We start from the raw sequence: 13,957 nt of genomic DNA, 5'->3' as shown, positions 1-13,957 counted from the left end.
CTTGGTGTGCACCCTCTCCCCAAGGCAATAATTAGAAATCCCAAGTACTGGGCCAGGCTGTCTGTGCAACACAGTGGGAGAGGCAGTCACCTTCCCCATTGCCCAGGCCCAGTGGTTGAACAGAGTGACACCCCTTCCTCAAAGAATGGGGTCTGATTATGTGGGTAGAAAACTCAAATGTGCTGGAGGGGAGAAAAGATAAAAACTTCATGATATCCTATAGGAAGGGCCTCCTTGGTGGACCTCAGGTCTCTGTCTCATTAATGATTTGAGTGAATGCACAGAAATCAATGCACATTTGTCTGATCTGAATAATTAGGTAGGAAAGGAGGAAAGGGCTCACAGGCTGCAAGTTCAGTCAGAACTAATAAAGATGTGTGGCTGCTCCAGTAGCATAGTATCTGGGACAAGGGAGGTGACAGCCCACAACACTCTCCTCAGAACACAACTGGAAACCTGCATCTCCCAGGGCCAGGAGAGGAGTGGTCAGACTGGGGAGGCACTGGCTCGCTGTGTGGGTCTGAGAGCATGGACCCTGGAACCTACAGACCTGGATTTATATCCTGGTTTTGCCATTTGTTAGCTCAGTTTTTCTGAAACCTCAGTTTCATCTGTAAAGATACCCTAATGATACCTACTTTGCAAGATTTTCATGAGAACCCAAGATAATACAGTGCAGCCCCTAACATAACACTTTTGTGCTACTGATCAATAAATGGTAGCTATTGTTATTGATATGCCATTTCATGACTGATGGAGCTGGGAGGAGTCACCCAAGGAAGTGCTGACTTGAGGGCATGTGGCTGTGTCCTCCTACCTCAAAGGAGCTATCACCAAGCATCCAATTCCTTGTGGCCAGAGGACAGAGTTGGGCCCATAGGTAGAAGATGCAGGGAGGGAGTTTCAGTTAACTGGCTATCTGGCCACAGAAAACACTGCCTGACCTGGGGAGAGTCACACTTACCAGGAAGCTGCTAAGGGGAGAGGATTCCTGCTCTGGGTCAGAGAATAGAGAGCGTAGCTGGAACCAGGTGAACTCTGAGGTCCGTGACTGCAAGACTCCAGTGAATGCTCTTCTTGGTCAGTTTTCAAAGATAAACTTGGAGTCTCTTTCTGGCATGGCAAAAGGTCCTCAAAGGTCAGTTCCCCAGAAGTGACTTCATAACCCTTCGCTGCACTACTCTGCATGTTTCCTCTGACACCATCACCACCGGGAACTGGGTTAGACACTAACATGTATTATCACATTTCACCATCACAATGACCTGATGAGGCAGATGCCACCATCCGCCCCCACTTACCAGGAGGACTCTAAGACTCAGAGAAGCTAAATAACTTGCCAGAGGTTGCCACCGGGTTCTAATTTTTGGTGGGATGGGATAGGAGTGCAGGTCTGTGCGGCTCTAGAACCCATCCTTTTAACCGCTACCTGACGCTGCTGTTTCTGAGACATCGAATCCTTGGGAGCCATGGGCCTGGCCCCCTGACCCCACCCTGGAGGGCTGCCCATTTAGCTGGCTCACTCCTGCCACCTGCCCTAAGCCCTCTGGGCCTTTCCTGTTAGTCCCAAACTCTTTGCTCTTCTGTCAACCTGCCAAGCACCTCATCTTGGGGATTTATGGAATTTCACACAATGGCAAGCTTCCTTTTGGTTCAAGATGAGTCACGTTTTCCTGAAGTTAAGCTTCCTGCTTTCTCATTCGTCTGGGCTGTGGGGAGGGCCTGGAATTAGGAGTCTCAGTTCTGCCTTGTACTTCATGTATGTAAGCATGTCTCTCCCCTCTTTGGGCCTTGGTGCGTTCCTCAGCCTGTAACTGAGTAAGGGATAAAACCACATGATCTTTGAGGCCTTTATTGGGAGTCTTTCACTCTCTGAGCTGGTAAAAACTTTTCTGTCTCCACCAAAGAAGGCTCCAACCTGCCCTTGTCTGCTCTCCCCTGCAGACCCTTCCTGGGCTCTCTTCAATGCCCTGTCTTGTGCTCAGAGATAGGCCTTCTCCAAAACAAGTCCAGAATGAAAGCATGAAGCAGGTTCTACCCAGGGGCCAAGTATATCAGCTCAGACCCTTTGTGCCACTTGTGAGGTAGGAGTTCCTAGAAGAGGGTAGTGGCATGAGCTGGGCCTTGAGACATGCAGAGAAACCTTTACAGAGCTATCTGGGGTGAGTAGTGCCAGAGAGGTACTGCTGAATCAATTGCAAGGGTGACATGGCTCAGGACATATGACCTTGCCAAGTGCTGGTTTATGAGGACCTGAAGTTTCTGTATCCCCACAGACTGATGATCTCATCAAATTGTCCCAAGCTGCTAAGATCATGGAGCGGATGGTCAACCAGAATACATATGATGACATTGCTCAAGGTAAGAGTTGAAGTTCTGGCAACCACTATTATTGCCTGTATTAAAAATTTCTCATAAAAGCTTGGGTTATTTGGGTGTCTCATGCTAGCTCCTATAGGTGCAAGCGGAGAAAAAATAATCCCTCTGTCCTCTGGATGTCACTGGGGAGACAAGACTTATGTGGATTAACCATGACTGATGGCATAAGAAACAATGTGTATACTGATGAGATCTGGAAATGGTACAGCAAAGAATACCTGCACATTGGTGATCCAATCTCATCTTCCTGATAACCCTGGGAGGCAGGCAGAGCAGAGACTTGCCCATACTGTACACATGAGGAAGCTAAGGCTAAGGCCACCTGACTAGTGAGTGGCAGAGAGGACCCAAATAGAGGTCTCGATCTTCCTCATTCTATGCTCTGTCCTCTACTCAGAGCACCTTGGGAATGCTATAGATGCCAGAATGTATGGGGTAGACAGAAACCACTCTGGGGATCCTCACATAGGAGAGAAGGAAAACGAGGGATGAGTGGGAGTAGTTATGGAAGGCTTTGGAGAGGGCTTAGCTAGATGCCAAGGGAGAAGCAGAGTGTGTGAGAGAAGATAGCCACAGGGAGGATGTTCTGGACAGGGATGGCATGAGCAGTGTCTTGGCAGTGAAACCAAATAGGAATGGACTCTGGGGACAAGGGACAGCAGGTTCCCTGACCCAAACAGGATCTTCATTGAAAAGAGGTGAGAGTTCAGGCGGAAGAGGTTGTTGGAGCCCATTAATGAAGGGCCTTGAATATCATGCAAGGAATGTGACCTATCTCTGCAGACAGTTCAGAGAACTGAAACTTTCTAGGCAGGGACACAGCCCGATGAGAGCAAGGCTGGAGGAGGATGTGATTGTGTAGAATATAGGGCAGAGGTGGAGGTGAGGCTCAAATGTGGGGTGGAATGGGCCTTACCACACCTGACCTAGCCTGTGTCTTAAGGAATGGAGAAAAGGGAACAGTTATAATAGTGAGAAACAAGCTCCGGCATTCACTGGGAGTAGCCTGTGTGTCAGGCACTGTGCTATGCAATTTACATGTTATTATTTTGTTTGTTCCTGACAGCCACACTGTGAGGTGAATACCATTATTATCTCCATTTTATAGATGAGAAACTCAGGCTGGGATGTTGCCACTTTTTCAAAGTCACAGCTAGTGTGAAGTGTGAGTGGCAGAATCAGAACTCGAACACAGGCCCCTTGGATCCATCACCTAAGCACTTCGCCGCTAGGCTGCAAAGCCACTGAGCTGGAAGAGACATTTCAAATAAACACACTCAATAGATCTATCCTGGTGATTAATTAGTGATGAGTTGAAGAAAGAGATTGATTCAGAAATGCTTAAATCCTGGGGGCCTGGGAAATTCTGGTGTCTTTGACAGTGTCAGGGAAACAGAATCCTTCCCATGGCATGAACAGCACATTCCCAAGTGGCTTGTATTTCCCTAAGAGGTTGTGCATTTATTTGGAGCAGCTGCCTTCCCAGAGTTGGCAGCTCCTAGATGCTGGCTGGTCTCCTTTGCTGACAGCCTAGGGCTCTTCTTGGTGACTTGATGCTCATTGCTCACCCATGGGACACAGAAACCAGGGCTGCCAAAACCAGCCACCTAAACAAGCCCCCTCGTTATCATTCAGGCTGGAAAACGACCTTGAGTGCTTTTCAAAGCTGTCAAAGTACACAACAGCTGTGAATGAGTTTGTCACTCACACAGCGTGGCTTCTTGAAACCCAGCCTCTGCAAGTGGCCCACCAAAGGGCTGCAAACCTGATTAATATCCATGGAGAAATTGGCCTTGGTGAACCACTTTCATTTATAAGAACACAGTCACATAAAAATGTATTGAACTTTGATTTTTTTAATTGCATACTCCTTTCCCTTTGGGAAAGTGTAATCATGAAGGAGACATGAAAATAGAGAAGTGTTACCAATTAATCTCTGCTCTGAATTGAAGTATTTTCAAAGATAACCCAAGCCGGGGAATCTCTGATGTAATCAAGGCTCACGCCTCTCTGACCACTTGAATCTTTTTTGTTCTGAGACATTTTTGAGGTTTGAGTGAAGTCCCACAACCTCAAGGTATGGGCACTATAGGAGATGTCAGGCCTGGGCATGTTCTTGGCTTCACTGAATGACAGGATTCATTTTCTAATTGGTCACCCTTTGTCAAAAGAAGATCAAGAACTACTTCACTTCTGTTAATGAATTTCACTGCATTCTTTAAACAGTTGTTGGTTGTCTGTTTTGTGGCTGGCCCTGTGCTAGGCACTGGGGACCCAGAGAATATATGTGTGTCCTGCTCTCCAGATATTGTCTGGTGGGGGAGAACAGGCAAAAGGATAAATAGAGGCAATCTAGTGTGACAGATGTTTCAGTAGAGGAGAGGCAGGGCTGGAACAGAGGAAGAAATTAACTCTGCTCAAAAGAAAATGAAGGCCTTACAGATGAGAAAGAGTTTGATCTGGATCTGGAGTGAGTAGGAGTTTGCCAGGAAGAACAGGGCATCTTAGACATGGAAAACTATGTAGAAACACCCAAAACAGGAGACAACTGGACTCATTGGCATGATTTGATATGGAGGGGACATGGACAGCTGACTAGAAATAACGTGGATCTCCTCTTGGTTTAATCTCCTCTGCAAGGAGAGCCATTGAGGGGCTTTCAGTGGAGTGAGGAAAGGGGTGTCGTGAGGTGCCTTGTTTGTACTCACACTGATTGTTCTGTGAAACAAGGGTTGGAGAAGGAGTTACTGGAGGTAGGAGACCAGTTAGAGGGATGTTGTCATAATACAGGTGATGGATGTTGGGGCCTGAACCTGGGCAGGGGCTATGGGTTTGGAGAGAAGCGAATGAATTAAAAAGATAGAAGAAAAATATGAGAAATTATGGAAACAGATCAGTCAAGGATTACTCATTTCTGGTTTAGACAAGTGGGAGGATGGGGCATCTATCTAACTTAAAGAAAGTGGAAGGCAGAGACAATTTTGTGGGCAGGAGATGAAGTTGGGTTCAGGGAACCCATGGGGGATCTAGGCAGCTTCATTATAGGGAGGCTTGGCTGTGGATATGAAAATGGGCTGCATTTTAGGGATTTAGGAGGCAGAATTAATAGAACTATTAATCAGCCCCTGGCAGCTGAACCCTTGAAATTTGGCTCCTCCAAACGGAGCCTCCTGAAATGCTAGGGAAACACATGGGAACAAGGGCTGCGAACCTGGGATTTTATCCATGTAGACATGGCCGGTGTATTGTAATGTACCTCCAACAACAACGACAGTAACAATGGCTAACACATAGAGCTTACTATGTGCCAGGCATTTTTCTAAGCTCTTTGTATATATTAACTCAATTCATATATCCTCACAACAGAACTCTGAGATAGGTAGTATTATTATTCCCACTCTAAAACAGAGGCTCATTGTTTTGCCCAAGGAGGTACAGACAGTAAGTGGTGGACCTGGGTTTGCCATAAAGCGGCAGTCCCAGGGCTGACTCTGCCTGTGTGTGTTTAAGATTTTAAGTACTATGACGATGCTGCTGATGAATACCGGGACCAGGTGGGTACCCTGCTGCCGCTCTGGAAGTTCCAAAATGACAAAGCCAAGCGCCTGTCCGTCACTGCCCTCTGCTGGTAAGTATAGGCATTGCAGCAAACGCAGAGCCCCTGAGTGCCCTCTACATCCCAAACCCCCAGTACCCCCTTCTGCACTTAACCACCTTGAGTATGACATGTGACAGTATGGAAAAATATGGAACTTGGATTCTTATGGGATCACAAGACCACCCCCAGGACTCCCAAGTGGTGAGGGCCTAAGCTGGAGAACAGATGTCTGTAGTATATTTAGGCACCAGTGCCAATGGGAAGGCCCTTGTCCACAGGAGGGCCATGTTCATTTCCTATGCCAATGGATTCATATTTTTTTTTGCAGGAATCCAAAGTACAGGGATCTGTTTGCAGTGGGATATGGCTCTTGTAAGTGATCTGGCTATTCATTTGCTCATGTAAACAGCAAACACCAAGTACCTACTCTGTGCAGAACTCTTTGCCAGTTGTAAGAAATACAAAGATGACTGCCCGCAGGGGGCTCACAGTCTAATGGGGAAGACCCACAATCCTACTGGCAATTAGTGCTGGGTGAAGGAATATTCTAAGCTGAATGTGTCAATGGAACCTTGAAGGAGTTATTCTGGTGAAGAAAGAGGGGAAAACACTTCTGGCAGAGGAACCTGCATATGCAAAGGCTTGGAGGCATGAGGAATACGGCAGAATATGAAGCTGCTGGGGGGGCCAGGGTCAGCCCTCAAAGGGCCTGGTAAGCCATTCCAAAAAGCTTGGATCTTCTCCTGAGGGGAAACCACTGAAGGAATTCAAGGACAGGGACATGACCAGTGCAGGGAGGAATTGCAGGCATTGCAGGCCTGAGACTGGAGGCAAGGAAACCAGTTAGGAGACTGATGCGGACATCCCAAGGAGAGATGGCAGGACCTTAACCACACTGTGGAGTAGGGATGGAGGCCCCCCCTTCCTGCCTCCTCCTCAGGCCTTCCTGACCGGGTGGGTGGGGGCATGGGGGATGGGATCCCCTGAACCTTAGGAGCCCACTGCTATCCAGAATGTGCCCACCCCTGCCAGTTACCCACCCAAGGCAGGAAGGCAGCACAATGGAAACTGTGTCCAGGCGATTTGCTTTCCCTTCATGTTACTTGGTCCCAGAAGAAGCCCCTAGCGCTGTGCTGGCCTGGACATTCCCCCTTCCCAACGGGAGAGGGCCCTACACTTCACAGTAGTCTCGCTCCCCAGTGCTAACAGCTTGTTCTCTGGCTGGGAGGATCAGCTTCTGCAAACACAAAAACCTTTCCATTCTCCAAGCTGCTGCTGGCTGGCAGGCATACAAGCTCCCAGTCACTGCCCCTCAGACTGCCTGTCCGCCCATTCTTTGACCAGGGTGGGGAGGGGCAGGGGGTGTTTGTCATTCCTCTCAGGGAGGAGACCTTGGAGCTGCTCCCAGTCTTGTGGTCTGGGCCGCCTTTGAGGATGCCCTAAATGCCTGCTTTGTGTCCCCACTCCTGAGGGTGGGCTGCTGCCAAGTGGGAAGTGCCCTCCCCCTCTGGCAGGGAACTAGCACATTCCTCCCCCTCTGCTGCAGCTACTGGGCCTGGAACAGGGCCTGGGGGTTGGGTTGGGCAGGCCCTCCCAGGAGTGGGTGTGGACCCCCCTGTGAGGCTACTCTCAACCCAGGCTCTCTGCCCAGGTCTGAGGCAGGGGTGTAGGGGTTGCTCCTCAGAAGGTGGGAGGGGAAACTGCTTCAGTTTTAGCGCTATTCTCCCCCCACCCAGGTTCGGAAGCAGGCTCAGCTGGTCGGGGTCATGTGGAGGCTGTCGTGGGGGCTGGGGGGCTGGGCAGCCTTGGGCAGGAGCAGTAGAGTAGGTCACCTCCCACCAGCAGAAGACCTTGAGCCTGACAAGCCCAGCAATGTCCTTTGGGCAGGCACTTACCTGAGAACGGTCTCTTTGTCCTTCCTTGATCCTGTTAGCTACATCCACGTGCCTGAGTGGTACCCGTCGTCAGCTGCAGTCCTGGGGGTGGGGGTGTCACTTTCCAGTGACACCTGGGGCCAGAAGCCTCTCTGAGCCTTGGTTTCTTCGTTGGTGACATGGAAAGGCTGACAACCTGCCAGGCCTCCATTCCAGGGCTATTGTGAGGTACGCTTGAGAGAGAAGAAGTAAACATGCTGCAAGCGGAGGAACCACCTACACATAAAGGACAATCATTGCTGATTTGTCTGTCATTCTTTCTCGTAGGTTTCCTGCAGTACCCTCAGGGAGCCCGAGCAGAGAAGGGGGGTGTGGAGACAGAGGTAGTCTCCTAGGGAGCAGGGCCCAGTGGCAGCGGCAGTGGTATTTGCTTTTGCTTTCACTGGCTCGGGGGTTGTTGGCCGGCTTTCAGATGAGCATCTATTCTCCAGAGCCTTGCATATCTCAGAACCACCTGCAGAGGCCTGAATAGAACCAGGCTGGGCTGAGACTCAGGAAGGCCCCTGCATCCATCCTGAGCTTGCCTCTGGGAGTCCCATGCTCTTGAGTGCCTCCATGGGACAAAGAGGGCGAAGCTGGGGCAGACAGAAGGCACCCTAGCTGCTGGATGGGGTCACTATGAGGAGCAGCTGGTCTCACCAGCATCCATCACACTGTCTTTGGAAGCTCCCAGATACCACCCTCCCATAATCAGCTTTTGCCTCATGAGGACAAACACTGGAGTGAGAATTTGGGTTTGTTGTTGGATTTGACTCTGGTGAGCTGAGTCTAGACCTCATAAACCTCCTTTTTATGGTATTCCCAGATATTCTGTGACTCAGCCAAATGAAACTTTGGCAGGGGTAGGTATGTACCCTAGGAAGGACTGTAGCCATTCCCTCATTTCTGGGACAGGCCAGGTTGGTTGGAGCCAGCCAGGAACAAGCAGGTAGAGAAAAGGAAATCTGGGCAATTGCCTGCAACAGCACAGAAACATCCCTACCTGCTTCCCCTCTATAGCTGCTGGGTACCAGCTAGTGAGCACAATAGGCTGCTTAAAGGGCAAAGATTGGGATCCCCCTAGGGCCAGGCTACATGTTCCCAGCAGAGTAGAGAAAGAGGCTGTCAGTAGGTATGAAGCAGGTGGAGGAAGGTTAGAAGAAAAGGAACTAGCCCCAGAAGAGATGGCCTTGGGACTGCTGGGATGCAATGATGTCAGCCGGCTGTACTGAAGGGGTCCTTTCCAGCCCATTAGCCAATTCATAGCAGGGAAACAGGGACTTCTCATGGTCTGCCAGGCATGGATGGTGGAACAGATCAGGATGCTCTGTGTGGTCCTGAGGCTATCACACAGGAGATGGGGCAAGAAGCTTCCCAGAGAGCCATGTATTGGAAGAGCAGGGGAGCCAGCTGTTCCCCAGCCCAGCCTCTGTCTGGGGACAGCACCCTCAAAAGGGGCCAATGTCAGGCTCTGAGTCCCAGCTCTAAATCCCTTCCCACTCTGTCCCACCACATCCTGGCCTGTCCCTGGGCCTGCCCAGGCCAGAGATACACTTTTAGGGATTTAAATCTTTCCTGATCATTTATTTGTCAGCTTCACTAATTAAGCAGTGTTAATTTCATTTACTGGAAATGGAAATTCATCCACCTCATTTCTTCTCATTCATCCTCCACACACAAAATCCATCACTCCTCGGCTGCAGGCTGCCTAAAATTTACAGGACTAATTATGTTGTCAGGTCTCTTTGTAAATACAGTCCTTAAAGGCCACTGTGCTTGCTGGGTTGTAATGCAAGGGCATTCCTGTTGTTAGTTTAATTACTGGTTAGTTATTTAGGTTCTCAAATGTTTGCCTCATTTTCCCTAAATCAAATTAAATGTCCCGCTTGATGTATTCTGTCTCTAAGGCCTTGCTCTTATTTCCACACTGTTTAAATATGACTTCTAATCGAATGAGAGTGCCTGGAAAAGCCCAGCTGCTCGAGAGGCTGAGCCCAGCTCGGCACCATGGCCTCTGGGCCATGCTTGAGGTTTTGAACCCTCTAGCAACTGATACCCTTCTTTAGAGCAGCCTTGGGCTAGTCCCCTGCCTTTGGAAACTGAACGTCCTAACGCAAGGGGCATTTTTGTTCCTGGAGTCGAAGGTGGCAAGGCTGAGGTATGGGAAATGGAGAGAGGGTTTCATTATTGTCATCAGAAGGGCGGAGGAGCATTGCATCCATCCAGCTGACTTCTAGAGGGACGGCTTCCAAACCATCCCAGAAAAAAAAAAGTGCCATCTATGGGAGCCTCTCTCTCTGATTGCTTAAGTACGTTTGGGTCAATTTTCCCTAAATGTCTACTATATTAGTTTCCCGTTGCTGCTGGAATAAACTACCACAAATTTAATGGCTTAAAATAACACAAAATTATCATATAGTTCTGGAGGTCAGAAGTCCAAAATAGGTTTCACGGAACCAAAACCAGGTGGTAACAGGGCTGCATTCCCTCTTGAGGCTCCAGGGGAGCAGCCCTTTCCCTCCCCTTTCCAATTTCTACAGGCTGCCCACATTCCATGGCTTGTGGCCCCCTTCCAGCAAGCAATCGAATCATTCTGACATCTGCTTCTATGGTTACATCTCCTTCCCTGACTCTCCTGCCTCCCTCTTTCCCTTATAAGAACCCTTGTGATTACATTGAGTCTACCCAGATAATCCAGGATAATCTCCTCCATCTCAAGGTCTTTCACTTAATCAAATCTGCAGAATCCCTTTTGCCATGAAAAGTGACATATTTACAGGCTCTGGGGATTAGGATATGGACATCTTTGCAGGGGGGCCTTATTCTGCCTACCACACACCCCCTCCAAGTGCCTCTTGCATGACTTAATAAGGGAGTCATTAAACAGCTGCTGTCTTGGAGCCAGTCCTGGGCTAGACTCATTTAGGACAGCACAGTAAGAGAGGAAGCCTGCTGTCAGTGGCTGGCCTGGTATCCTTGTCTCTGTAGCGTGGCATCTACTTCCTCCTGTCCACTGACCTGGCCTGATGCCCCTACATGCCCTCTGCTTTAGCAGAGTGCCCCCAGGTAGGGGCTGCACTAGCCTTCCACCTCTCCAGCTTCGGCTCCCCTGAGCTTGGTGAGGAGGCTGGGAGGACCGAGCTGGTGGCGGAAGGGCTGGGACTATGTTCATGACTACATATCAGGATGGGCGCCAAGTACACAGAAAATGAAAGAAAGAGTGGGAGGCACTCCCTTGACATGGGGCTGGTGGGGAGAAGGGCCTCTGCTGAGTAGTCAATTGTTGATCGCCAAAAGCTGTGCCCAGGTCAAGTGGGCCTGTGGAAGCCTGACTGGCTGGCCTGGGACTTCTGGGTTTGGGGAGCATGCCTAGATCTAGGGCTCAGGCTGAACCTGGGACTGTGGGGATATGCTCATAGGTGGCTAGTTTGGGACTCACTGTAGACAATTCGATGTTAGTTCAAGCTTAGCCCATATTTAGCTGGGGGGAGGGGTACATGGGCATTATCCAGGCATCTATGGAAAGCTGCCTGCCCTTGGCTGGGCATCCAAACCCCCTCTGAGGGTTCTGCTCCTTCCCAAGCTCACACACCTTCTTCACTTAGCAGCTCTTTGAGCCAGCATCCCCCTTTCCTGCACCTCGGGGAGAATTAGGAGAATAAACCTGGTCACCTTGATTGGTTGTTGGATCTTTCCATGATCTCTGAGAAGGGAAAGGTCACATCTCATAATTCCACTTCACAGATGGAAAAGATGAATCCCAGAGAGGAATCCCACACTCTGACAGATGCAGAGCAGGGCAGGGCTTGCCCATCTAGTGGGGTAGGGGTAAGGGGGCTTCTCCAGGCAGGGCAGTTGGATCCTCCAACCTCAGCCGCCCATCTTCCCTGGGTAGATGACTTCATGAAGCAGAGCCGGGGCATGCTGCTGCTCTACAGCCTGAAGAACCCCAGCTTCCCCGAGTACATGTTCGGCAGCAACAGTGGCGTCATGTGTCTCGACATCCACGTGGACCACCCCTACCTGGTGGCAGTGGGCCACTATGATGGCAACGTGGCCATTTACAACCTGAAGAAGCCCCACTCCCAGCCCTCCTTCTGCAGCTCAGCCAAGTCTGGCAAGCACTCAGACCCTGTGTGGCAGGTCAGCAACCAGGGTGGGAGGGGTGGGGATGGGAGCAGCATGTGGGCCTGGAGCCACTGGAAGAGGGAGGGAGCTTGGGGAGGAGAGGACCACAGGCAAGGAGATGAGGATGGCAGGTACCATCAGGTCAGGATCTGGGTGTCAGAAAAGGGCAGAAGGTGAAAATCAGGAGGCAAGAGGGTCTCCAGTGAGAGCTGGGGTCTGCTGCCCCAGAGCTTCCCTCAGGAGGGCCCCCACCTGTTTGCTAAGGATCTCTTAGATGTGGCGATCAGTAACTCAGAAGACATAGCTGGAAGGCTCCAGGGCCTGACAGGCTCCAGCTGAGTACAGTGGGCCCTTAGACAATGTGGGAATGAGGGACACTGACCCCCACACAGTCAAAAATCTGTGTATGACTTTGGGGTCCTCAAAAACGTGACTAACTAATAGCTTACTTTTGACCAGAAGCCTTACTGACAACAGTCAATTAACACATATATTGTGTGTTATGTATATTTTATGTACTGTATCCTTACAATTAGGCAAGTAGAGAAAAGAAAATGTTATTAGGAAAATCATAAGGAAGAAAAAATATATTTACTGTTCATTAAATGTAAGTGGATCATCACAAAGGTCTTCATCCTCATCATCTTCACATTGAGGAGGCTGAAGAGGAGGAGAAAGAGGAGGGGTTGGTCTTGCTGTCTCATGGATGGCAGGGGCAGAAGAAAACCTGTGTATAGTTGGACCCATGTAGTTCAAAGTCATGTTGGTCAAGGGTCAACCGTATGTTAAAGACCAGGTCCTTGTCTACAAGCTTCCTCAACTCCGCACGGGGCCTTTCCTCTGCCATCTGGGCTAGATTTGGGGAAACTCCCAGGCAGGGGTGGCTGCTGCTGGTTGCCTGCCCTCGGGTGGGACTGTAAGGCCTGGTAGGCAGGTCTGCCCCTGAGCCTCTCTGTAGCACCCCCTCTTCTCCAGACATGCCTAGAGTGGTGGGTGGGGCCTCTGCAGAAGTCTGACACCAATCTGGAACCATTACCTCGACATTGGGGCTGGATTTCACCCTGACTGTGTTTCCCATCATATTCCACTGGGCGTAGGTTTCAGTTTCACTCTCAGAGGGTCTCTTAGCTGTGGCTTTGCAGGCCCTTCCTTATTGTGTCCCAAAGGTCCCCTTCTTTCAAAGGCTGTGTACTATTTTTCCATGGGCAGGTCTGGGAGGACCTAAGGATAAATTTCTGCCTGAAGTTGCTCAAGGTCTCTGGGCTCATCAGACAGCAGTGGGACTCTGTCTTCTCTTCTTTCACTTCCCTCCTGCCCTGACAGTCTGCAGGCAAGTTCTACACTCCTGCCTCTTATGGCCCTGAGCTCCCTGAGACATGTGGACACCTTCCCCAGCACTGACAGGCCTGAGCAGAGGGAGGACTGCCCAGGCACAGGGGCCATGGTGCCCTCTCAGCTTTATCCTTTACCCAGAGCCTGGGGCAGAGGGTGGGAGGGAGGCAGCCCCTCCTGCCATACGCCCTCCCCGGCTACTCTCCAACAAAGCAGAGACGAGAGGTTGCAGCCTCAGGAGTTTTCTCCACCAAAAAGTCCACCTCCCAATTAATCACCAGGCCTTCCAGACACATGTAGGTCTCCAGGCAGGGAAGGATCTCTGTAGAAACTTTAAAACTCAGGGAGAGGAGAAAAGGCCTGTCTTGATCATACCTGGCCCAGCCCTGCCCCTGCTTTCCCAGCTCAGATAGCCCAGGGCCAAGCGCAGAGCATCTCTGGTTGGCCTGACCACCTTCCTTCCTCAAGCCAAGCAGAAGGGCAGAGGCCCAAGCCAACCACCCTACTCCTACTCTGCTATGTCCTGTAAATCAAATAGCAGATTGCTGGGAAAATGGGCCATTGAGAAGAAACATTATTGCTTTCGCTGAGCAGGTCCCAAGAAGAC

The 13,957-nt window shown here is 50.2% G+C and overlaps 1 protein-coding gene across 8 annotated transcripts in view; it reads left to right on the top strand.

The window, feature by feature from the left end:
• Positions 1-13,957, top strand: part of DNAI1 (dynein axonemal intermediate chain 1) — a 62,750-nt gene that overhangs the window by 36,675 nt on the left and 12,118 nt on the right. For all 8 annotated transcript variants that reach the window (XM_003829799.4, XM_034967333.4, XM_055117287.2 and 5 more), the window contains 4 exons: positions 2,277-2,361; positions 5,890-6,007; positions 6,306-6,349; positions 11,786-12,033. In XM_003829799.4, coding sequence (XP_003829847.3) covers positions 2,277-2,361; positions 5,890-6,007; positions 6,306-6,349; positions 11,786-12,033 — 495 coding nt within the window. The remainder of the gene's footprint in view (positions 1-2,276; positions 2,362-5,889; positions 6,008-6,305; positions 6,350-11,785; positions 12,034-13,957) is intronic.

The sequence above is a fragment of the Pan paniscus genome, chromosome 11, assembly GCF_029289425.2.
Source record: "Pan paniscus chromosome 11, NHGRI_mPanPan1-v2.0_pri, whole genome shotgun sequence".
Classification (NCBI taxonomy): domain Eukaryota; kingdom Metazoa; phylum Chordata; class Mammalia; order Primates; family Hominidae; genus Pan; species Pan paniscus.
This window is presented reverse-complemented; position numbering and strand designations above follow the sequence as displayed.